At 37.0% G+C, this 27,741-nt stretch overlaps 1 protein-coding gene across 1 annotated transcript in view; it reads left to right on the forward strand.

Annotated features, from left to right (window-relative positions):
* The window catches only part of LOC126458439 (importin-5), a 177,550-nt gene extending 156,768 nt beyond the window's left edge, over positions 1–20,782 (forward strand). Inside the window, exons 20-22 of the mRNA XM_050095494.1 lie at positions 274–436; positions 4,329–4,548; positions 18,692–20,782. Coding sequence (XP_049951451.1) covers positions 274–436; positions 4,329–4,548; positions 18,692–18,778 — 470 coding nt within the window. The 3' untranslated portion in view covers positions 18,779–20,782. The remainder of the gene's footprint in view (positions 1–273; positions 437–4,328; positions 4,549–18,691) is intronic.
* Positions 20,783–27,741: the final 6,959 nt, after the last annotated feature.

Consider the following 27,741-nt stretch of genomic DNA (forward strand, 5'->3'; position numbering starts at 1 on the left):
TTCGAGTAATTACTATCTGAACGACAATTTGTATGTCCACCCCTCCGCTGCCACCCCGCCCTACCACAGGACGTTAGTAATGAACATTTTATAACGTTTAGTTGTTGTGGTTTGCAGATTAATAAGAGTATGCTGCATAGTTTCGTGTACCAGACACCAACAAAAACCAAACAATTTTTATCTTTTTGTGAGCTCATTACAAGAATATTATTTCTGCCACATTTTCTCAGTGTGAAAGGTTTTAATGATTTATTTACTTTCTCTTTTTCATAGGTGCTTGTGCTGAAGCAATTCCAAGGCTTATTGAACTGATCACTGCTGCTGACTCGAGAGCTGTCGAGAATATTAATCCAACTGAGAATGCTATCTCTGCCGTGACAAAAATTTTGAAGTACAACAGCTCGCAAGTAAATGTTCAAGAACTTCTCCCACACTGGTATGAAGCAGTTCAGTGTATATTTTATGACAACAAATAAGTTTATAATCTGCATATGCTAGTGACAAATCTGAAGTTGTTAGCTGTAGCTCAATTTCTGATTGTCTCGTGGTAGAAAATGTCGTAATAATGTAATGTTAACACAAACCAATACTGAGAACCTGATAAAAAATAAGAAAGTGAAAAAGAAATGTAAATCAATGCTAATTGGTATTTCTGTTAATCAGTTTTGGATTGCAGTTGAGAAAACAAAATATCAAATTATAATGTAAGTATACAGATGAAAACACTACTCATCAAGCTTTGACAGGAGAACACACATATAAAGGTATCGAAATTTGCAAGCTTTGGGAGCCAGAGGCTCCTTCTTTTGGTAAAAGGGTTGAAGGGGAAGGAAGATATGTGAATGGAAAGGACTGGTGAGGTTTAGAAAAAGTTGCCCAGAACCCTAGGTCAGGGGAGACTTACCTGATGTGATGGCAATGAAAGACTGATTGTTGTGGGCTACACTGGATGAGAAGCACGGGGACTACACTGGATGAGCAGCATAGAAAGCTAAGTGCATTGTATGTGGTAGATATGGGGGTGGAGGGAGGGGGGGGGGGGCGGGCAGGGAAAAAACAGACAGTTCAGAAAATAAAACGTTAGAAAACTAAGAGGGAGTGAAGAAAAGAATAGTTATATTGTAATGCCATTTCTCCGTCCTGCGGAGTTCTGAGAAACTGGTGTCTGGAGGAAGAATCCAGGTGGCACATGTATTATCTGTCTTTTGTATTACTGTATCTTACACCTTAGCCAGGTTTTCCAATCACATCTGATGGAGTCCCCAACAATCAGTCTTTCCTTCTTATCCCACCTGGTTAGTCTCCCCTGACCCATCATTCTGGGCAACTTTCCTGAGCTCTCCCCATTTCCTACACCTCTCCATTCTTTTCCTTTACCCTTTACATGTAGAAACTCGAGAAACTAAATTATTAAAGCACACAGGTAATACAATAAAAGTCGCTCCTGGTTAGGAACTCGTAAATGTCACAAAAGCGGTTACTTCCCTGTTGCTGCATCTCTCTCGGTCGGCTACTGCTGCCTTAAGTTGTTTGCAGATGGTGCAGTCCAGTGAAGTCATGAAACCCTCAAAATAAATTACAAAATGATTTAGAGATTGTGAGAGATCTCACATGAATACTACAAAGAATCTGTCGAATTTTAATTACACAGTGAATCACACAAATTTAAAGATTGATGATTCTACTAAATGTCTAGGGGTTACAGTTACAACCAACTTGAATTGGAAACATCACATAGAAAAGACAGTTTAATTTTGCAGAATACTTAGCAGATGCAACACATCTACTAAAGAAACTATCTACACTAAGTGTGTTTGTCCTCTCCTGGAGTTTCGTGGTGTGGTAAGGGATCTGTACCAGATAGGATTGACAGAGGACATTAAAAAGGGGCACTCATTTTTGTATTAAGGGCAAGGGAGTGTCATGGATATAATCACAAGAAAGTGTGTGTCACTGATATAGGCGAGTTGGTGACTGATCGTTAAAGCAAAGGTGGTGTTTGTCATGGGGAGATCATTCCATGAAATGAAATTAGTCACCAGTGATCTGAAAATATGAAAATATTTTGTAGGCATTCACCTACCAAGCGATAAATGACCATCGTAATGAAATTGGGGAAATCAGAGCTTGTGCGAAAAGATTTATATGTGCGTTTTTCCCATGCCCTATTAGAGTGTGTAATGGTTGAGAAACAGCCTGAAAGTGGTTCTATGAATCTTCTGGCAAAGGCTTAAGTGTGAAATTGCAGAGTAGCTGTATAGACGTAGATGAGCAGTTCATTATTAATGTTAAAAATTTGATAATTTCTGCTCAGTGATCATGTGATGCACGATTTCCCCTTATTGTGTTAATTACAAATAACGTAAAGGTAATGTCACATTTTTATGCAGTCGAGGGTGTTGTGAAAACAGCTAACATAACATGCAATGTGGAAGCCATTTTGCATCATCATTCCCAGAACCAATAATTGAACCAACTAAAAGGCTTAAACCATAGGCAATCTTGGATGAAGATTTCTGAACCTATGCTCTTGAGGATTTCTCTCTTTAATAAGTAAAGTGTATACTAAACACAAGAAGTGGCTACTAGGGTAGCAAAATATGTGTGGCAATGCACATGCAAGTTGTTTAGAGTAGAGACTGCCTCCACTGATTTGATAATGTTCAGATTTCATAGAGGGTAAACCACCAGCCCCATTAATTAGAGAAAGTACCAATCATCTTGGCAGCTTGAAGAAAGAGAATATTAATTTAACATTAACCTACTGGGAAAGGTCCAGGATTTAGGCTCGCTTACAAACAGTAACATTGCACGCTGGTACTAAGGACAGAAAATTGTTGAAGCTAGATATCTAATGTCAGTGACCCCAGTTGGAGTGTGTATCGCAAAGATCAGCAACCCAGTGGAGGCAGTTTGTTTATAGCCATTGACTATGTGATATCAAATGGTGCTAGTACAGAATTGGAATGAGAACTAATTTAGGCATACATGGTAATTGGATGCTTTTATAGCCTTTGTGCTTCAGTAATAGTAGTGGCCCAACATTTCATGGAAGATGAGAAGGTTGTGGATAAATTTCGTGGATGTTGCAGTATTAGTGAGACATTCCAACTTGACAGTTACAAACTGGGTTTCAGAAGTGATTGGGGTTGGTAGTAGGTATAGAGAAGCATGTTAAATTGTTCTAAATGCCTTATTCAGAAATCGCCATCAGCAGTTAATCAGACTCCTTTTTGAGGGCAGGTGTCCTGGTCACAAACAAGCCCAACTTTTTGAGTGAGTTAACATTGGGTGGGGAATTGGTTATCACAAGAGTGTTACAAGGTGTCACTGACTGCAAGTCTAAATTAAAATGCACAGGAAGATAGGAAAATATTTCTGCTTGGCAAGTGCTACAAGAAATAATTTTGGATTATCTGAGCAGTCAACATGGAACATTTATCTTGTATACAGCCATGCTGATTTCGAAAGGACACAATTAGAGTGTTCCCCTTTAAACATTTTTGTGTGTTGACTCTGACGTGTTGAACCTTCAGAATGACTCTACTTTGTGAACCATGATAGAACAGCATGATTGACTTCACCACTACAGTGAATCTTCAGGTAATTGCAACTTACTGTAAAGAAGTACAAATACTTCTTTTAACAAATGCTTATGTTGCTTCTAAAATTATAACCAATTTTTGTATTCAACATTTAGCAACATTACGAACATCACTTGTATGTACAGCTTGAAATCATACGTTCGACTCATGACATTACAGGGATGACCTTTTTGACAGATTTCCTTCTGTCCGGTTATGATGCCTTACTTCATTGTCATGTTGCACTACTACTTACTCAGTGGTGCACCATGCTACACCAAACTGGGATGCCAATTGATGGAGGTTACACAAGTACGGGAAATTATTTCTTACCTTAATGCAAAAACTGTTTCAAATTTCTAGAGGGAATTTTTATAAAAGCATTGCGTCCGAGCATTGCACAAATGTCAGTTTCATACAAAATAAATGACAAATGGGGGGAAAGAAACGGAGTAAACCTATCACAATATGTGCTTCTTTATGACACTTTCCAAGTTACGTGATAGTAAAAAAGCATGCAAAATTATACTTCATAAAATATCCAACCAAATGGAATGCCACAATGAGTTGACAGTGTGGAATACTGAAAATACACAAAAAATTCTTAGTTTATTAACAGGATATACACAATAAACAATGAAAATATATTATCTGGACAGGCCAGATTATGGAAAGATACTGATGTAATAATTTGGTTGTCAGTATAAGTACTTTGCCTGATTTACTTCGTTTTATTTTCTTCAGGTTGTCATGGCTACCTGTATGGGAAGACGATGATGAATCACCGCATGTGTATGGTTATTTATGTGACCTGATAGAAGCAAATCATCCACTTGTTCTTGGTCCAAATAATAGTAATTTACCAAAACTGATAGCTATTATTGCTGAGGCATTTGCGAAAGATGCCATCAATACGGAACATGATGTGGCAAAACGAATGGTTGCAATAATTAGACACATTCAGGTAAGTTGAGTGGAAATACTATAATGCATTGTGTATTTGGATACAGTAAAACTGCACCCAATAAATTGTTTTACTAACTGGCTGTTAATACTATCTGCAAACCAGTTCTTTCAAGTGTAATAAATTTTTTCCAAATTATGTTCTATTCTCCTATTTCATAGAGAAAAAAGATTTGCCCCCTCATTGTAAAAAGAATCATTTTAATGCATTCCATGTAACAAGCTAGCTAGTTGGATGTCACTTTTAATTAACAGTATGCATGTATGTACATGTCAGTGGCATACGCTCTCTGTGTGCGCAAGTTATATCTCACTTTTTCGTAAATATAGATCCAGTTTTATTGTTTGAAAATGGTTTTAAATGACTTATATACATTCTGATACATTAGGAGTTAGAAGGATTGAAAGGATTGCTTCCTCAGCATTTATTGAGTTTTGTATGTTGTTTCACAAAAATTAAGTTACAAATTAAAGTTGTAATTATTGTGACAGCAATACTTACTTGCAGGCTGCCAGAACAGGAATATATAGGAAGGGGCTGACCAAATAACCAAGAAACAATTTAATAACCAACTTTAGGAACAATAAGTTGGTTATGTAACACTCAGTTTTGGCTTTTTAAGCCTGTTATCCCTTGTTTAGGTTAATAATAATAATAATAATAATAATAATAATTTGTCCATGTTAACTTTACAGTCTTGGACATCGTCATTTTTTGTACAATTATATCAATATCATGTCATTCCAAGAATGAATATATACATCAAGTAGCACATTGTATATCATTCCATGCAATAATGTTACAAACACATCAGCACATTATATATCACTCCATATGTATAATGATTATATACATCAATTAGCCAATTATAACAATACCACCAGTAATATACTGCAGTATGTAAAAGAATAAACTAACAGTACTGTAGCTCAGAATTCTTTTAATGAGTATAAACATCTTTCTGTTAACATATTTTTCAACTTGCCCTTGAAAAGATTGCCATGGAGTTGCTTTATATTTTTTGGCAAGGTATTATAGAATTGTCTCCTACATATGGACTGTGGTCTGTAGCTTTCTTGTTAGTCCGTATCCTATGATAGTCACTTTTGGCTCGAGTATTGTAATTATGGGTGTCATTGTTCTCTACACTATTTTCCTCATTCTCTTTTACAAACATTATGGCCTTAAATACACACAATGAATAAACAGTCAGTAATTTATAATTTTTGAAATAGTCCCTAAAGGCCTGGTGTTTGCTTATATTAGCAATTATCCTAACTGCTCTCTTTTGAAGCCTGAAAATGTGATCCATATAGACAGTGGGTGCACCCCAGATCTCGATCCCATGTTGCAGATGTTAGTGTATTAACCCATAATACACTTGTTTAAGGACAAGGGGAGCTGCTATATTTGCAAGACGTTTTAGTAAGTAAATATTACTAGAAACCTTTTTACAGGTGGAGCTTTCCAAGTGAGATGTTCATCAATCAATATGCCTAAAAACTCATGTTTGTCAGATGTTTGAACTGTAGAAAGTGATTGAGTATGAGTATTATTAAAATGTAGCAAGAACTTTATTACTACAGTCTTGTCCTTATTCAGTGTAAGCTTATTAACTGTTAAATATTCTGTGATCATTTCAAAGTTCTCTTTGTTGCTTTGGAATGCTGCTTGCTCTGTACAGCCCCAGCTAATAAAAGATGTATCATCAGCATAGTTCACTAGTTTGGAGTTTTGTGGCTGTGTTATATCATTAATATATACTATAAACAAAAATGGTCCATTATACTTCCTTGGGAACTCCACAATTGAGAGTTCTGTATGCTGACTTTACTGTTTGGATCTTACTTTCATTCTTATAATTCAGTTTTGTGCACTGTCTTCTATCAGGGAGATAAGAACTTAGTAATTTTAGAGCCTCTCCTCTTATCCCGTAATTTTCTAACAGTACTGCATGATTCACAGAATCGAATGCTTTAGAGAGATCTAGGAAAGGCCCTGTAACTTTGTTTCCTTCATCCAGCCTGTTCAGTAGTTCATGGGAAAAAGTTGCTAATGCTGTTATTGTAGATCATCCTTTTCGAAACCCATGTTGTGTTTTAATGAATAGTTTGTATTTACAGAAGGAGGATTCCATTTGATCTAGAATTGTTCTTTCAAGCAGCTTGCCAAGTGTTGAAGTTGGAGAGATTGGCCGGTAGTTATTAATGTCTGCGATAGCCCCCTTTTTACACACTGGTTGTACTTCAGTGATTTTTAAAAGCTCTGGAAAGGTCCCCTGGCCAATTGAACTGTTCATTAAAAAAGCGCACACATTGCCACTATGAAATGGGAACACAGTGGCGCAAATGTAAATTAACAAGAAGGTAGTTACCTAGCAGAAAAAGGTGAAGTACATATACAAATTGCAGCATGTTCACATTATGTGGTTTTGTTTGTTGTGGCTTCAGTCAACATCATATCTTCGCACATTTCGTGCCTTACGTATACCAACCATCAAAATACCAAGAAAAAGTTAAATTTGTAAACCAAAACATATTTTTAAGATATGCCACCTTTTCTTATTAATTGATGTTCATTCCATTTAATTCCTGTTTTATAGTGGTAATATAGTGTGCTTTTTTATACAGCGAAATACTGGGTAATGGTTGAAAAATCCGAAGCCAGTTGTGAAACAAAAAGTTGTTATTTAAATAACAATGACACATCCCGTTCAAAAGAGATAGTATATGTGATTGAAGAAAAAAGGTGAGGAGGGCACATGTGAATGAGTGACAGGGCTCAACAAGGATTATACTGGTCCACAAGAGCCTGGGGCTGATCATTTTTTCCAATATTTTATTGCCACATTAGCAGTGTGTCGTCTAACTGGAGTGGTGTGTGTGTAATATTGTGACTATTGCACAATATTCCTTTAAAGGTTGCAGATCGGTTTGCGGGCTTTATGTCCAAGTGTTATGACTGCAATCAGAGATAAATAAACTGATTTTATGTGGGAATATTTAGTAGAATGATAGTCTCATAACTAATGTAAGCAATTATTATTTCTGTAGCTTTGAGATCGACACTGTATGTGGTTATGGACAAGTATTTTATTTCTACATGTCTGCCAGCAACCCATTAGAGACCTGTGTAGCAGAGTATAAAATTCCAATCTGAATCGTAGACAGACCCATTGCCAAAATAGTAATTATTTTACTTCCTGTATTGTGCTTCTGACATTCACTTTTCATGAGTAACAACAAACACAGTTGGGGGAGTAAATGTATTGGCATACAATGTAAGAATTGCTTCTCTTGAAGCTTCTGCAAGCTGTTTGGTTACTGAACTAAGCAACGACATTGCTTCACACGTATGTAAAATATACAGTCTTCACAAGAGTAAGAGATGATACCATCTCCATCCCCCTCCCCTGCTCTCTCTTTTCAAGAGGGTCCTCGAGAATTTTCCTTAGAATAAACTTACGTCATTTATAGATTATCTACATTTCTGCATGCAATCTGTCAGTTATCTGTGGTATCATCCTTTTTAATAATCGTCAGTAGCATTCGTATCTTCGATGATCGTTCCACCTAACCAACGAAAGCAAGGAAAATGCCAATGTATTTCTGTATAAGAACAGTAGTGAAATTTAGGATCTTGTCATAAATATTTGACTGTTTCTTCCACATATTGTGGTGCTTTCTGAGGTTCTGGTTATGGCGGGGCCTGAGAACTCCACTGTCTTTTTCTAAATGTGTAGGTGATATCACATTTATATTGATGTGAGAGTATGACAGTCTTTCTTTGTCCCTTGCTTCCAAACAAGTTGTCTGCCCACTCCTCTTGGCTGCATAGAACCAGCAGCTGACAATATTTCAGGAATTAGCATGAACAGGCTGGGCTTCTAGTGCTTAATAGCATGAGAGACATCTCAGAAAGATCTTGTCAGTAAAACAAGGATAGAAAATATAAAGAGAAGACAACCGCTAGTTTAAAGTATGTGAACTTAGACGGTAGTTACATCTTTACTAACAAACCTAGTTCCATGCAGTATAGTAATGGCATGAGGTATGTGATTTGCATTAGGCATTTTGAATCGTAAGATAGTCACGAGGTTTCCAGTGTCCTGGATAATGGAAAACTCAGAGAATTTTTTTTATTATTATTTTGTTTATTTTTTTTATTTTTTTTTATTTTTTTTTATTTTTAAGAACTCTGGTTTTTGCATTTTACCTAAAAACTACAAGAATTGGTATTTGGTTTCTCAGTCAGAAGATACAAAAATGTTTCAGCATTTTTGGAAGTTCAACCACAGGAGTTAAAATAGTGGGTGAAAGTTATTTTTGAAAATAAATAATTACTACAGAACTACTAAAGGATTTTTAAGACTATATCTACGACAGTTGGTATTTGACTTCTTGATTAGAAATAGTATGTGTTTCAGTGTTCTGGAAATTCAACCTCTAAGGGAGAGCAATAGGGGATGAATATTTAAGAAAATATTTCATTACAGTAAAAAAAAATTAAGCTAAATTTATGAAAATTGCTATTTCACTTCAGTTAGATATAAAGAAAAATTTGTTAGGGGATGAAAGTTGTGGAAATATCTCCACAAGAACGCAAAAGGGAGGATTAACAAATACTTTGGACTCCAGCTACAAGAATCGCTTTTTGGTCAGAAGTACATTTGGAAAAAAAAACATGCTAATATGGCCTTAATTAGTGTGAAAGTTTAGATGACATTGCAATTTGTGAACAACATAAAAATTTAATTAAATAAAAACAATAAAAAATTCCAGCAGGCCATAAAGTCTATACAAGCAAAGCAGTGGGCACTAAGCTAATGTTCCTATACATCGACAAAATTTGTAGATTTTGTTCTAAAAGCAATTAAAATTGGCAAGTGACTAAGAGCAATATGACACTGGAAAAAAAAAATCGCCAGGAAAACTTGGGGAAATTTTTGAGAGTTTCTGGACACACTATAAAAATTTAGAACAGAGTAAGCTTATATATCCATTTCCATGGCCAGTGGATCAGCCTAGTCAGTTGAACCAGTGAGATCACAGACTACATACACAAAATATTTCTTCAAAATCAGTTTAAAAAATAAACACTTTCTCATGCTTTCTCAACTATTTCAGTTGTTGCTTATTGCTGTATTGCAGAACTCAATCTAAACATTAACTTCACTGGTCTGTGGAAGGTATTAGTGATCAGTTCACTTTTAATGTGTAATAAAAGCTCCATAAATATCTTTGCCAGTATCATCATTATTCATCATTATTGTCTAATATAAAAAAACTTATACTTTCTCTTAAATCACTGTCGTACACAATGTGATCCAAAGTATCCGGACACCTGGCTGGAAATGACTTAAAAGTTCGTGGCGCTCTCCATCGGTAATGCGGGAATTCAATATGGTGTTGGCCTGCCCTTAGCCTTGATGATAGCTTCCACTCTCACAGGCATACGTTCAGTCAGGTGCGGAAGGTTTCTTGGGGAATGGCAGCCAATTCTTCATGGAGTAGAGGAGAGGTATCGATGTTGGTCGGTGAAGCCTGGCATGAAGTCGGCATTCCAAAACATCCCAAAGGTGTTCTATAGGATTCAGGTCGGGACTCTGTGCAGGTCAGTCCATTACAGGGATGGTATTGTCTTGTAACCACTTCGCCACAGGCTGTGCATTATGAACAGGTGCTTGATTGTGTTGAAAGAAGCAGTCAATATCACCAAATTGCTCTTGATCAGTAGGAAGCAAGAAGGTGCTTAAAACATCAATGTAGGCCTGTCCTGTGATAGTGCCACACAAAACAACAAGGGGTGCTAGCCCCTCCATGAAAAATACAACTACACAACACCACCACCACTGCCTCCGAATTTTACTGTTGGCACTATACGCACTGGCAGATGACGTTCACCAGGCATTCGCCATTCCCACGCCCTGCCATTGGATCGCCACATTGTGTACCTTGATTCATGACTCCACAAAATGTTTTTCCACTGTTCAGTCATCCAATGTTTACACGCCTTACACCAAACAAGGTGGTGTTTGATATTTACTGGCGTGATGTGCAGCTTACAAGCAGCTGCCCAACCATGAAATCCAAGTTTTCTCACCTCCCGCCTGACTGTTATAGTACTTGCAGTGGATCCTGATGCAGTTTGGAATTCCTGTGTGATGGTGTGGATAGATGTCTGCCTATTACACATTACGACCCTCTTCAACTGTCGGCGGTCTCTGTCAGTCAACAGACTAGGGTGGCCTGTACGCTTTTGTGCTGTACATGTCCCTTCATGTTTCCACTTCATTATCACATCAGAAACAGTGGACCTAGGGATGTTCAGGATTGTGGAAATCCTGCGTACAGGCATATGACACAAGTGACACCCAAACACCTGGCCATGTTAGAAGTCCACGACTTTCGCGGAGCACCCCATTCTGCTCTTTCACGATGTCCAATGACTACTGAGGTCGCTGATATGGAGTACCTGGCAGTAGGTGGCAGCATAATCTACATCTACATCCATACTCTGCAAGCCACCTGATGGCGTGTAGCAGAAGGTACTTTGAGTACCTGTATCAGTTCTCTCTTCTATTCGAGTCTCATATTGTTCGTGGAAAGAAAGATTGTCGGTAAGCCTCTGTGTGGGCTCTAATCTTTCAGATTTTATCCTCATGGTCTCTTCGCGATATATGCGTAGGAGGGAGCAATATATTGCTTGACTCCTCTGTGCTCTGTAAGGGTATGTTCTCCAAACTTCAGCAAAAGTCGGTACCGAGCTACTGAGCGTCTCTCTTGCAGAGTCTCCCAGTGGAGTTTATGTATAATCTCCGTAACGCTTTCGCGATTACTAAATGATCCTCTAATGAAGCGCACTGCTCTCCGTTGGATCTTTTCTATCAGCTCTATCTGGTACGGATCCTACACTGGTGAGCAATATTCAAGCATCGGGCAAACAAGTGTACTGTAGCTTACTTACTTTGTTTTCGTATTGCAATTTCTTAGGATTCTTCCAATGAATCTGTCTGGCGTCTGCTTTACCGACGATTAATTTTATATGGTCATTCCATTTTAAATCGCTCCTAATGCCTACTCCCAGATAATTTATGGAATTAATTGCTTCCAGTTGCTGACCTGCTATATTATAGCTAAATGATAATGCACCTTATATGAAAAATGTATGTTTTTGGGGGTGTCCGGGTACTTTTGATCATGTAGTGGATGTTCCATTAAGAAGACTTTATTTATTGATGGTGACTATTTTTGGACTTGTATCCATTCTCAAATCATCTGTCTTCAGAAGTGACTGAATGTAGGCTTGCTTGCATAGAACAACTACAGCAAATAATCCAAATAGTAATACAGATACTTTAGCATGCAACAGACAAGTTACTGTGAATATTGCTGTCATCCTAGGCAGATAAGGTAATTTCTGAATTTTGTCATGGTCTGGGGTCAGTCTCTTCATGCCTGTTTCATCTTTGCCCATACTTCTCTAATAAACTGGCATTCTGTTTTACAAACTACCAATATAGTATCAGTGGTGAGTGCCGGAGACTAGTGCCGTTGAAAACCGTATATACTACCTCATGGTACAGTTGGAGGAGTGACAGCCTCTAGTTGCTTCTGGTGTTCTGTTTTTGTTATTCTCATGGAATTAATGGGTAGGGAGAAAATGGCCTAGACTCTAAAACTTTTTACCTGCCAGAAGTTTATGATGATAGACTAATTGGGGAGTAGTGGAAGACAAGCACTGCTTGAGTATCTAAAAACATACAGGATAATGGAAAAGTTGTTGGTGGAACGTAAATAGTCGATTTGGTGAGTTAATATCGTACATTGTAGTATCTAGAGTGTACCATATACGGTTATTACATAATATTGGTACACTCGACATCACCAACACATGAGGGGCTTTTCAGTCTCATGAACTTGTATTTGTCACACAAATTATTTATCGGTACATACAGCTAGCATTGAAGGGAAGTGTGTTGACAAACACGTCTAGATCTGCATACTTCCTCCACAAGCCAGTGCATGGTGGAGGATACCATGCACCAATACTAGTCATTTCCGTTCCTGTTCCATTCACAAATGGAGCAAGGGAAGAATGACTGTGTGTATGCCTTGGCATGAGCCCTAATTTCTCTTTATCTTCATGGTCACCACATTAAATATACAATGGTGGCAGTAGAACCATTCTGCAGTCAGCTTATGCTGGTTCTCTAAATTTTCTTAACTGTGTCCTGTGAAAAATACATTGTCTTACCTCCAGGTATTCCCATTTGAGTTCACAAACAACCTTGTATTGATCGAACCTACCGATAACAAACCTAGCAGCCCAGTTCTGAATTGTTTCGATGTCTTCCTTTAACCTGACCTGGTAAGGATCCAAAACAGAATGGGCCACACTAGTGTTCTGTATATGGTCTCCTTTATGGAGGAATCGCCATTTTCTAAATTTTTTCCAATAAACCAGCCAACCACTCTCCTTCCCCACTACAGTCCATACATGCTCATTCTATTGTATGTCACTTCACAGTGTTGCCCTTAGGTATTTAATGGACATGACTGTGTCAAGCAGCAAACTGCTAATCCTAATATCTGAACATTACAGAATTGTTTTTCCTACTCATATGAATTAACTTACCATTTTCTACAGTTAGAGTTAGCTGCCGTTTGTCCTGTCATCCAGAAATTTTGTCTTTTCTTGTATCCTCCTACAGTCACTCAACAGATGACATCTGCCTGTACCCAACAGCATCATCTGCAAACAGCAGTAAGTTGTTGCTCACCCAGTTCGTCAAATCATTTATGCATGTAGAGAATAAGAGCAGTCCTATTACACTCCCGTGGGGCATTCTTGATGATACCCCTGTCTCTGAGTGCTCGCTGACAAGGACAGCGCACTGGTATTCCATTGCTTATGAAGTCCTTTAGCCATTTGTGTATCTGGGAACGTATTCTGTATGCTCATACATTCATTAACAGTCTGCGGAGGGCACCGTGTCGATTGCTTTCTGCAAGTCTAGGAATATGCAATCCGCCTGTTGCCTTTTATCCATGTCACAGGATATCGTGTGAGAAATGGGCAAGCTAAGTTCCACATGAGTGACACTATCTGCAACCATGCTGATTTGTGGACAGAAGAGCTTTCTTGTCTCAAGGAAATGCATTATATTTGAACTGAGGATATGTGTAAGAATTCTGAAGCTAACCCGTGTTAAGGGTACTGGTTTGTAACTTTGTGGATCTGTTCATTTACTCTTCTTACGTACAGGAGTCACGTGAACTTTTTCTCAATCACTTTAGACTTTTTGCTGGGTGAGATACAGGCGATAAATGCTAGAGAAGTACAGGGCCGATGCCGTAGTGTACTCCCTATAAACCTGAATTGGGGTTGCATTCAGATCTGGTGACTTATTTGTTTTCAGCTCTTCCAATTGCTTCTATATGCCAGGGATACCTGTTATCACATCCTCCATATGAGAGTCTGTGTAACAGTCAAGCGACAGTATGTTTCTACGATCCTTCCGTGTGGATGATTTTAAAAAACTTCAACTTTCCTTTTGCTATCTTCCATTGCTACACCAGACTGTTCAATGTGAGACCGGACATAAGGCTTCGATCTGCTTAGTGATTTTATGTAGTACCAGAATTATCTTGGGTAATAGGCAAGGTCTTTTACTAAGGTACGACAGCCATGTAATTGAGTCTGCTTATGTGTATCCTCGACAGTTGCAGTGGGCTGGGTGCGGCAGCTTTACAGGTCTACCTCAACCAACAACATAATGTGATTTTGTAAATGTGTGTATGGCAACTCCTTAGTGTTGTCATAGCTCTGTAGACAGTTACAGTTTTCACCAGGTGCCGTTACCACTTCCCAGATGAAAGCTGGCAACAGCACTATTAGCTGCTGGAGTCTTCTTACTCTACCTCGGCTATAGTTGTACGCTTAATGCATTAATCTTTTTCCTGGTGCTTGAATTTCTAAACAACTTTGTCTATCGTCATTTTTGCTTTCTTTTTTGAACAGAGTTGTGATGTTTCTGGTTCCACAGCATTTTCTGAATTTTGTTATTAATCCACAGTGGGTCATTGTTATCTTTAGTCCACTTACTTGGCACATACTTCTCCAGGGCGTCATTCACAATCTGTTTAGACTTTGCCCATAACCAGTCGAAGTTCATCATACTGGAACTAAATGTTGGCCATCCAATATCTATTGGGATGCAGACATCTACTTATTTTCTATTTCTTCAAAAAATACTTTCCTAGCCTTCTTGATATATTAATTAGCTTTAATAACCATTGTCGCAACAGTACAGTGACCATTAATTCCTCTCTCTGTATAGGTCAATTCAAATGAAGTGGTCCAATAAAAGTGAAGTTGGTTGCTTGACCATTTTTAAAGATTTTAATTTTTTATATGGTGTATAGATCAATCCAAATGAAGTGGTCCAATAAAAATGAAGTTGGTTGCTTGACCATTTTTAAATATTTTAATTTTTTATATGTGATTACCCTATAATTGAAAAGTTCAAAACAGTTTTTAAAAAGATTTTCCCTATCACATTTACTGAATGGTGGCCATTTTTGTTTGTAAGCGTGACAATGTTTCAGTTTTAGAGACGTTAGCGAAAATATGAATATCTCTGCACTGGGTTAAGTTACAACATTGTCTATTACACAAAATACCCTACATTCAAAAATAACCAGTCAAAATGACTCCTAAAGTTTGCTACACAAATTTTCAAAAATCCACTTTTTAGGCCCAAAAATATCCGACAAGGAGTGATTTATGAGATTCTATTATCTTTTTTCCTATAGTTCGGTATCATACACTACTGGCCTCATATAGAGCAAGAACACTTACAAATATTTCCTTAAATTTTTACGAATTTTTGAAATTTGAAAATTTTCATTTTTTGTAAAGTTTGTGGTTAGTTATCTCAGGTGGGACTGAATATAAAAATATGATTTTTGCATAGTTTGTACATCTATATGATAGCAACATACTGTAAAAATTTCAACATTGATATCTGACTGTGAACAAAGGTATGAATTTTTGAAAATGAGAAGATAATTCACATTACTCTACAACTGATCTTATGGCTGTTGCCTATTCATGTGTTATATTGGCAGGATATAATCAATTATTGAAGTAAGGTACTGAATTATATACAAAAAGTAGAAACATCACTGAAATTAATATTCAGTTAACATCCTTCGGGGTGCGACTGTTCCTAAACCTGGCGGTGAATGTTAAGAACACTTATTTCTTCAGACAGCTATTGTGATATAGAATAAGACCTCCTAGCACTGCGTAAGACCTCAAGCACTGGAAGTTTCCTTAAAACATTTTTCAATGCCATCCAAACTTTGTCACTAGATTTGTTGAATGAAGTTCTTGGGCCAGCAGGATGGTAAAAATGCAAAAAAGCATCATTGTTTTCCAAACTTATTCTTTCAACCTCTTCAAGCCACCACTGTCCTTCATACACACATGCCACTATGGCATTCAACGTTAAAGACAGAGATGTAATTTTAGTGACAAAATGATCCTCATAAATTTCGGTTTCTGATGTTACACACCATCGAACTAAGTTTTCTGCAATGCCAAGGAATTAGCAGGAATGTCTTGTTCCTCTTATTGCTATAGTTTTCAAATCTGGTTTGAAATATTGTTTTCATATGCATAACCATTTCTTTCTTGATCAGAAAATAAGTAATGCCTTCAATATTATCCTTGCAAAAGACATACATGTCCCGTACTGTGAGAATTTGGTCTATGGTTGGTCTTTGTAGGCTGGCTTTACTTACTTCATGTTTTGTTGTACCTCCTACTCCATCACATGCATTTTTACCATGGCAAGATGCAAGAAAGTGCCATTCAGCCTCCAACCCAAAGTCTACTTCGTAGTTGCAAAGATTTGAAAAATTCTTTTTCTTCTTATACTGACTACCACTTCCATCTGAAAAGTATATCAGCTTCTCAACCTTGGGAAATACAGCCAAAGTGTTGTGCTCCAAGTAGTCACTTAGAATGCAAATTGAAGAACTGCAAACTTCATCTTCTTATTCTTAAAATAGAGAATAAATGGATGCACTGTTGCCTGGTCGTTGACCCAGTGGTACCCTTGTATTGCATCTTGAATCACAAATGTAAAATTTTCTGCAAAATCAACTAGCACTATGCATTCAGTTTCATGAAGTCTTGCTTTTTTTGCCCTTCAAAAACTTACTTAACTAACTTTGGATTTTAGAAACATAGTGGGGACTTGAGTTTCTGTAAGTTAGCAGTTAAAGATTCCAAGTTATCCTGAGATTTAACCACTGTTACCATTTCTGCCCTATCAGTTGTGATTCACTGTTTGAAGGTAACACTGTCTGACATTTCCTCATCATATTCGTGATACAATTCAATAACGGTTTCCTTACCAGGGCATTTATTACACAAACTCATCATGCAGTCATAAATGTTAGTGTCAGACACCATTAAATCTAGTAACTCTTTGTAGTTAAGATCACTGAGTTTTGCACCCACAGTCATCTGTTTGACATTTTGATTATATAAACAAACACGTAAGGAGTGTGGCTCTGAGGATCCAGCCAAAATACACCACTTAGGGCAGAGGTCCCAAAACTTTGACCTTCCAGTTTTGCATTCAGGATGAGAATTTTGGAAAGCTACATAAAGTTGATTTAAATTTGACAACACTAGTCGTTTCTGCTTTGTTACTTTAACTCCATTTATAACAAATCTTTTGCTATCTTTGCAACCTGGGCACATTCTACTGCTTTCATTATCTTCAAAACACTGCTGGATCTTTTTGTTTCTTCACGTATACCTACTCCTTTCTTATTTCCTAAAACTGGAGGAATGCCTTGCTCTTTCACTAATTTTTGGGTTAGTTTAACCAAATGGTGAGGAAACATTGAATTCATGACCTGAATGAAGTCCAGTATGGACTCGGAATGTGTGCCCGAGCCCTCTCCTGAGCATCACTTTTTCTTTAATGTTTAATTGAATTCTATTTGTTTTCTTATTTTAGGATAAAAATTTGTGATTTTATTTCTCACTCAAAACAGATGCTCACACGTCTTTTGTTAACACATCTGACTTAAACATGTTGCATTTTTATAGAATTAAGTACATGACTCAACTTGCCCCCACCTACCAACCCATTCTGGAGTCGCTTGTGGAGAATTTTTTTTTTTTTTTTAACAGGTTTTGAGTTAATCAAAACTGCAAACTGTTTTATGGAATGAAATATCTTGAATACCTGTCATGAAAGTGAACACTACCTACAGCAAACCTATGGCATTTATTGTCCACATGTTAGTAATAAAAAAAGCAATCAAATAAAGAAATGATTTGCATGTATTTTAATCTTCATAACCTTTTTTTCTGTCTAAGCCATTAGTCCAGTGTACCTCTCTTTTTTGACCATCATTACTTTCATTTGTAAGTCTAGTGCCAATTCTTTCTTCATGGAATCCTCACATTTTGTTAACTTCTAAGCCATCCATAGTATTGAATGTGGAGCACTTTCTGAAGCTTATCATGGGCTCATTTGAGATTCTCCTCCAGGCAGTGAGAATCCACTGTCCCATCACAGGCAGTAGTGTGTTGGCCGTTCTTTAAACCAGGACAAGCGGAACTCTTAGACAGTCACAGATCAGTATCTATATTGGGATACTAAATATGAAAAAAGTTCTAGTTCCAATGACTGACGTTTGAGGAAGACCACTATTCTGTAATCAAATAACCAACTTGATCAGTAACATCCCAGTAAGCTGTTACAGAAATAAGGGAAAATAGTTGCCAAAAGTACACATACAGGGGATGAACAGTTTCGAGCTGTACATCATGTCAGTTTTATTAGAGTTGAAACTATTGGTTGATGATGATTATTACTGGAATGGAGTTAATTCCTCATAAATCATGTATTCTCACATGACGGTTCAGATAAAAATTGAGAAAATGTTCTACATTTAGTGTTTAGGAGATCGTAACTCAAATTAAGTGTCCCCACCCACCCTGTTCTCTGTATCTCTCTATTTGTCTGTCATGAATTTTTTGGGTTTATTGTATTTAGTAAACCACCATTAGTTAACTACAGACTAATGATGTTATTTATTTCAATTTCCAGGGCACAGGTGAAATGTTTCAGGTTTGTGTTGGTCAATTGACTGCAGAGCAGCAGCAAGCACTACACCAGGTGCTCAGTGGAGCCTAGTGACAGCCTCCAGGTGCCACCACTGTTGCACATGAACACATTTATTTTACATAAAACTTCTGAATCTTGAAATGAATTACACAGGAAAATTTAAATTAGTTTGCTTCTCACATTTTAAAATTCATGTTTTGTTGCACTCTGTGATAATTGAAAATATCTGTTTTCCAAACAATGTGTTAAAATTACTGTATTTAATTTTTTTTTTTTTTTTTTTTTTTTTTTTTTTTTCCTGGAAAGTGTGTTGGCAACATTTAGTATTTCGTGCTGAAGCTCTAGTGCATCTGCTTGAGTTTTCCATTCCCTGATGTCTTTCAACCTGCCTTATGCTGCCTTTTTTCTTTGGAGCTCAGATTTTATTTTAAGAGAATTTCGTAGCATGAGTTTGCTTATTTCACCTCTTGTAATGTGTATTGGTGTTACTATTCAAAGTTGACGTATTTTGTTGCAAAGCAACCAACAGATACAATACTGGTGACCATATTTTATATAAAATAATTTTACAATATAATTAATAAATAGTCCCTACATTTCACACATCATTTGAAGTCATATTAAAAATTTAATGTAAATAGTAAATGCTCATTCGTTCTGGAGGATGTTGACAAAATTGGATTTCGAAGCATTGTAATGTGACTTCTTAATGATTTGTGGGGTAATTATTAGGGAATTCTGTAAATATTAATTGTAATCTGATGACAGATTTGCTATAGAATGTGTAAAAGAATAATGTATTATTACATACGTTGAAATTCATATACATAAACAAATACATGAATAATGTTACAATCTGTGATAGTCACGTGACTAAAATCGCTTAAGTTAGTGGTATGGCTTGAGGTTTGTTCCCATGCCCCCACATATTTTGCTTGGAGTCCATTTAAGGGAGTGATTTGAATTTATAAAAGTCTGAACTGTATACTTATGCTATATCATTTCTTTGGGCTTTTCTACACTGACACTTTCAACCTGTGTAGCTTGTGTAAAATTGTGAAAACAAATTTGTTGTTCAACTGTTAAGCTGTTTAAAATTTGTTTTAAAATTTTGGCCCAAAGGAAACATTACATTGCTACTAAAGCTTACAAAATATGATTCACATGCATCATTGTGGATGATTTATTATTCCAATATTTGGAAACTGTATTGCCAATGTTATATAGCTTTGGCACAAGACTGCTTTATTATTGCATCACTGTAGGACATTGTGGATATTTATTTTAAGACTTTAATAAATGAATCTGCGCTATGTTTTGCCTCTTGTATGGAAAAGTGACAGTGCTGAAAAAGAGATAAGTAGTCACACCCCCATTTCTAATTCAATTATGAAAGTCTACTTGGAGTAATAGAAGTTTTTATGACAGCATGACATGGACAACTTCGAAAAACCTAAATTTAAGAAACCAAAAATTTAATATGCCCAAGTGCTGCATGTATTAATAAAAATGTGGTGGATAATATAAAATTCTCTTGATAATAGACATTAGCTGGATCATATCTGTGTATGGTTTATACATGATGGTCCAAGAATTGCATTGGTCCAGAAGAAATGATACTGCTCTTGTTTATGAAAAGCAGAATTTGTGGTAATACCATGTCGTCCTTTTAAAGCATGGAAAATAAAAACAGAATTGACCTTTATTTGTTGCTTTTCCACTCAAGCTGCAAATGGTCCAAAAACTAAGAGGCCTATAACTATGTTACTAATGACTGCAGTTGTTAAATTCTCCATGATTATATTTGGCCAATGACAGATGTAGTCCCCCCCGATCTCTCTCTCTCTCTCTCTCTCTCTCTCTTTCTTTTGTTCTGTCTCATATATTTGGTTATTGAAAGTAACACCATATTATGGAATCAAAAATTTTGGTTACTTCTGTTACTGCAAACCTTCAACAAATGCATGTGTCAGAACAGTTAAGCAATGTAAAAACTTTTTATGAGAGTTACTGAACAAATAATATATCCACTGTTTACTGATCTACTTCATAATAAAGTTTAATTTTTGATTAGCTGCTTATACTATCACTTAAAGCATCAGTACATAAATAGACAGCATGTGCAACAGTCAGTGTTTCCACTCCCTTTTTTTATATGATTTTCAGCACAAATTTTGATGGCATCATGATAATGTATAAAGTCTGAAACATGAATTATTTTACTTCATGTGGATAGAGTGATTGTATATAACTTAGTGGAAGATAATAAGCCCCAGCCTCTCCCAGCTCAGTATTTAACCTTCTCAAAACTATCTGGGAAATTGTTAACATAATTACCAGGTGTACATGTATGAAATGCGAAACCCCCCCCCCCCCCCCCCCCACCCCAAAGAAACACATTAAATTCAGAAGAATGATAAATAGTGCTTTACTCAAAGTGTGCTCCATCATTTGTTATACATTTTCCCCATATTTCGGGCAATTTGTGAATACCAAGCCAGTAAAAATTTTCCCCTTTTGCTGCAAAACATCTGTCCGCATCTTCGTTCAAACCAGAGTATTGCTCAGCAAATGCATGACCCGTCAATGCAAACAAGTGGTAATTGGGAGCAGAGCCAAGTCTGGTGAGTAAGCAGCATGGGGTACAACTTCCCAGCTGAATGCTTCCAGTGTGTCGTGAACTGGTTTTGCCATATGTGAAGGAGCGTTGTCACGAAGAAAAATTACTTTGTGTTGCTTGTTTTGGTATTGTGGTGTGAGGGTCCCCCCCCCCCCCCTCGCCCTTCCCAAACAGCGAACGGGGCAGATCAGTCAGTTGTCATTTGTAAAAGTTCATAATAGAACACGCCCCGCCAGTCCCTCCAAACACAGAGCATTGTCTCTCTGCCAAAGAAATTCAGTCTTGCAGTCAATGTGAATGGTGTGCCTTGGTCTACCCATGATTTTTTTGCACTTGAGATTCTCAAAATGAATACACTTTTCGTACCTTGTAACTATACGGTGCTAAATGACTTCCTTTTGTACCGAGCGAACAAATTGTCACACGTTTTTTGCCCTTTTCCATTTGCCTGTTGTTCAATGTGTGTGGTATTCATCTACATTCATAACGAGTTTCTGTGTTTTTGAATCATCTTTGTTCAAAATTGCTTCCAATTCCACATAATTATTATTATTTTTTTTTATTTTGGCAGTTTTCCATGTTCCTTGCCACAACATTGAAGTCACCATTTTTGTAATGCCGAAACTACTGTTCACACATATCTTGCGATGGAACATGTTCACCATAAGCTTTCCAAAGTAATCATATGATTCAGCAGCAATTTTCTTCAAATGGAAACAAAAAATTAATGTTGTTCATGAATGCTGTTTGTTCGGTATAATTTTCGACATACTGAACGTAAAAAAACAACACTATACATACACTTTTCCACTTATCACTCTTGTGCATCTGACACTTGTTGGTGACACAACAAAATGGCACAGTGTCAAATCTTTAGAGCTCAGTCAGCATTGGTGCAAGATTTGTTGGCCGCAATCAGTATTTCATACTTGTAGACCAGGTACAGTATGCCAAATACAAATACAAATTTTATAGATTTAAAATGTGAATATTTTGAAGAATGTTTGGTGGTAAATGCAAAAACAATAGTAGAATGTAGGAAGTATTTATCTGTTCCAAGTACTTTGGTGCTGGGTTTAACATTTGCAGAAAGTTCTTAATATTTCAGTAAGCAAACTATCAAAATATTCATATCTCTTGACCAATTGATAATTCAATTTGAAGTACAACAGCAGCTCAAGTTATCTAAATTTCCTTGTTGTTTAGCTTTTATACCTAATTTTGAAAGTTTGAAGATAAATGTTTTGTAATGTATGCTATGGGCCATTGAAATTGCAGTACCTGGAAGGGACCATACAACTAACATCAAATTGACATGAAGTGGTATTACATGCTTGTGTAAGCAATTTATTACTATTTGGGGTCACCTACATCCTTTATAGAAGGAAAACTAACACTCTCATTCAAAAATCCCATTTGAACGTTGGTGTTTTGTGAGAATATTGTGTTATGCTTTGTTGCGCTGTATTGCTGCTGTTGTAGTTTGGGATCCCTTGACTGTCAAATAAATACAGAATTGGTGGGTTCAGGAGTGCCATACGAGACGCCACACAGAATCTCAGTGGCCCTGTGTGACTTAGGCTCAAGAGGACAGACATTGTTCGTTCTGCCGTGCATGATCAGGCGGCCGTGTCACACACTGTAAGTCAGAAAATAGGCTGGTTTGCAGCAGTAATAGTTGGAGCACAACAAACTGTCAACCTAGGGACCATTGTTATAGGTTCCCTTGATGTGGCAGCAGACAGTGTTCGCCAACAGTGTCATCACACAGTCACGGCATTTGGTGTGATGGTACAGAATGCAATCTTTATATTTCTGACATGTAATGGGTTATCTTCAAGGTTTCCATGACATTGTCTTTCAACAAAATAATGTAAAACCTCATGTTTCCCATGCTGTTGTGATACACCTCAATATAGAAGGCATTTGTTGCATTGGGCAGCACGTTCCAGACCTCAAATCCACTGAAAACATGAGTTTCGGAGACACTAATGTATCAGCCTCTGATTGATGAACTCCTGGCATAGAGGTGAAGCAACATGGAATGACAAATTACCTACTATGCTGTAGGAACAGACTAAGTAAAATTTAATTATTTGCTATCATCCTGGTGTTGCAATTTTTATGGCCAGCAGTATACTTTTGTAAAACAGTGTTTTCATTACACTAACGAACTTGTGGCTTTTCTGAAAAATTTGCTGTTTAGTGCATAACTTTGTATTTAGTGCATAACATAGTATTGGACAGGCGAGAAACCAGAAGTGTGTGACTTGGTGCAGTTAACTGTTATCTTAGCATTTTAACATTGGTGGTTGACAGCAGTTGGAAAGGGAGCCTCGAAAATCAAACAAAAAGTAGACAACATTGTCTTCCCCATGCCCCACTAGGGAATATCTTGTTCTTGGATGCCATCAAAACTATTCATAAATTTTTCTGTATCACAAAAGTGTTCAGTGGCTCATTGGGAAATGCTGTTGAATATGAGTAGTACTACTCTTTTTGAGAATAGCTGAAAAGACTAACAATTTCAAAATGTTTCTCGATCTTCAGTAGCATGTGGATATTGCCTTTCCCACTGGCTTGGGCTGTTCAAAATATTTCTGATTCATGAAATGTTTTTCTCCATGGACCCATTTGAAAAGAAACTAGTTCTACCTTCAAAACAAATAAAGGAAAGAAGAGTTCAGCATTTTACCACTTGAAGCCCTTGAGCATTTAGCGTGTATGAAGTAGTAAAGGATATCAGAATATGACTTATCTGTGGGATATTCAAGGGAGTTTAGGAAATTTAAAGGCAAGTTTAAAATAGTGTCATATCAAGTAAGCCCAGGTTTGGAATCGTCAATTTGTAAGGGGAGGAACTCGTTTGTGTGTGTGTGTGTGTGTGTGTGTGTGTGTGTGTGTGTGTGTGTGTGTGTGTGTGTGTGTGTGTGTGGGCGCGCGCACATGAGAGAGAGAGAGGGGGGGGGGGGGGTAAATATTGTAGAGGGAGACAAAGGCTTGAATACAGTAAGTAGGTTCAAATCCATGGAGTTTGCAGTATTTATGTTGAGATGAAGAGGCTTATACAGATGAGAGTTGTGTGGAGAGCTGCATCACACTAGCAGGACTGAAGAAAACAACAAAGGTGAGTGAGTGTTACTACATACCATAAACATCCATCTGTGCTCAACAATAAAACAAAGTTTGTCTACATCTACGTAGTGTGGTATACTGTTCCAATCGCATATCAAGTATGGGAGAAATGACTGTTTAAATGCCTCTGTATGTGCTATAATTAGTGGTAATTGTGTCTTCGTCCTCTCTCCAGGAGCTATACATAGGGGGCTAAAGAGCATCTCTAGACTCTTAACTTAATACTGGTCCTTCAGTCCTTTGTAAGTGCACTTTGGTGGAATAATAAGCACTTGTTTAGGTCACACTCTCTCATGAGCCAAATAAACGTGTGACCATTAATGCTGCATTTCCTTGTGTACATTTCATAGCCTCTTAGTTCTATTTGGTACTGCTCCAAACACATTTGAGCAGTATTCTAAAACGGGACATCAAGGTGAAAGTAAGCTCCTTTGTATATTGACTGCAGTTTTCCAGTCCCACACCAGTTGTTACATGTAAGTAAATAATGGGCCGATTGCCAGAAAAACTGATTTGGAGATAATCAACAAAATGCTTGTAGTTTTTGCATCAAACCAGTATAGTAGCTGGGGATCTCTACACAAACACAAAAACCAGGTTTCTTGACATGTGGTTTTATTCTGCGTTACAATATTATGAAAAGGATAGTTGCTACTCAGCACATAGCAGAGATGGTGAGACTGTGATCATGTGTGTGAGTTGCACGTGCGCACTCGTATGTGCGTGTGTGCGCATGCTCGCCCCCTCCTATCTTCTAAGAAGGCCTTGTTGGCCGAAAGCTGATTGTCTGACAGTCTTTTTGTTGTGCCTGTCTGCAACTTAGAGCATCTCCACTATATAGTGAGTAGCAACTATCCTTTTCATAATATTGTTACATTCCATACTGGATTCTTCTTTATTCTACATTGCTAAGCTTAAGAAGAAAATTTGAAGAAAATGAAGTGTTTTGTATACAATGGCTCAAACATAAATAATGGTAAAAGTGCCAGCATGTCCATTTTTATTCATTTCACAAGGTTCTCGTAAAACTACTACTCACCTTTTTGACAAATGTAATCATTTTAGCTAAATCCTTTTGCATTTCAACAGGGAACCTAGATTCACAATAGTGTTTCCAGCTGTACCTGTTGGAGATAAGAAGTACCGAAGGCTTCATGTTCCTGTTAAACATCTAATGTTTCTTGAACTGTTCAGTCAGATCCACTATGCTGTTGAAGTATGCACGTTGGTGAAATTCATGTATTTTTCAGCAGCTGGCTTAGTAATAAAAATCTTTCTTGCATGAGAGTCACTGTGAATTGTGCTGCTTGTATAGGTTCAGTAATGAGCCTAACTAAAACTTCCAGAACATCGCACTCAGTTAGCCTCTTTCATTTCTCAATATGAGCAAATTAACGATCGCAAGACATTAAAGTGTATCCTTTCACCAAAAACATATGTACTATTTCCATAAGGTAACCCTTTGCTGTTCGATAAACCTACAGAAACATTATCTTCTTAGTTTTATTTTGCCTGCACCAGTTGTCACTCCACATTATCAGTTTCTTTTTACAAAAGTTTTAATGTAAAGCTTTTCTGCACACAGGAAGCAGTTTCATTTCCACCCCTACCACTTATGCACTATGCCAGAAAAAACAAGTGACTGGTTTATCACCAACCTGACTGCAAAAGTTGACATTTCAAAACTGCTGTAAATAGTACATTTCACTGTATCTTAATTAATGAAGATAAATTACTTTTTGTAATATACACTTCAGAGTTAGACCCTTGACTCTTTGTTGTCAGCTTTCATAGAATCCGTAGCTCTCTTTGCTTTTCAGGGATGGAGTTCTAGCTGCAGTTTATTTTCTTTATTATTGTTAGGATCATACCTCAATTTGGCTTCAAGAAGACCACATGTAGAACACGTGCCACTTGACAACGAGTAAAATTTTAGTTGAGGGAATTTGTCTTTAAAGGCTTTAGTGTAGAAGTGGTATGTGATTTTAGTGTCTTCATGTTGCTGTTGAAATTCCTTGAACAAACTAAAAACAATCAGGTCTTCACTTAAGTATTCTTTGCCAGCTGATTTTTCCTGTTAAATAATGGCTTTTTTGCTATTAATATGATCAACAGCCAGCTTTTCGTTTTCTTCTGTATATTTCCAGTGTTTTGTTGTATCTCATTGCTTGTCTTCATTGACAGTCTCACCACTCTGCTTCAACTGTGTTCATGTCTGAACTCTTCTGTTGGTCAAACAGAGAACCTCAAAAAAGATACTTTATACAATCTTATTGCATCTCCATTATCTGGTGATGTACAGCACATAGTTACTTCTTTTCTCTGTGTTATTACGTGTAATTCAGCACCTTCCTCAATAGATGGCTGAGCAATTTCATTATTACCATTATTTACTTTTGACCTTCTCTTCACTATGCAAACATGTATATGAGATATTACATAGGTATTTTGCTTTCACTGTATCTTTCAGTGAGGAGAAATCGTTAAACAACAAAAGTTTCTTGACATATGAAAGCTGTCTGCATTTAAACTGACATTTACAGGAAACTTGAAAGAGTGAAACAGTATATATACTAATTTTTAAATCGACATTCCTAGATATTAGCAGGGAAGTAAATGATTCCACGCAAGTAGTTAACTATAACCTCAGACTCAGAGTGGCTGTTGTTGTCAACACAGAGTTTGTTTCAGTAATAAATTACACATTGTAATACTTGAAGATTACTTACGTGCACCAAGACACTAACAGAGACCAGAGAATTGGCACTATTATTTGAACAGCAACGTTGATGTTAACACGGGTTTCATCTTGTGTTCGCCACTGTTTTGATGTGCTTCTATCAGAGTATATATTGTTGCCCTTGACTTTTGCAGCAGAATTTCACAAATAACTCAAATTTAGTGATTTTGGTGCCTGAGCAGTCATTTACGTGACATACCGCAGTTAACTACATCTGCCACCTGCCATACATTTGATTGGGCCTGCAGTCATTCCATTTATATACCTAAGAATTGTTGCATGTAGGTTTTTGTATTTTAACTGATTTCCAATGTGACTCCAGTAAGATATTAGCTGTCCATTTACTGGTGTTCAATGTAAGTTTGTTAATTCTGTGATTAAAGCAAGAATGAGGACAGTAATAAACTGCCATATGGGACGTGATTTCATTAAGTGAAAAAGTTGATTTCTGAATAAAATTGTCATTACTTGCAAATATATTTTTATTTAGCTTCACACGTTTCAGCAAAGTAGTTATCTTCAGAAGCTAAGTATCGG

This window comes from Schistocerca serialis, chromosome 2, assembly GCF_023864345.2.
Source record: "Schistocerca serialis cubense isolate TAMUIC-IGC-003099 chromosome 2, iqSchSeri2.2, whole genome shotgun sequence".
Taxonomy (NCBI): Eukaryota; Metazoa; Arthropoda; class Insecta; order Orthoptera; family Acrididae; genus Schistocerca; species Schistocerca serialis.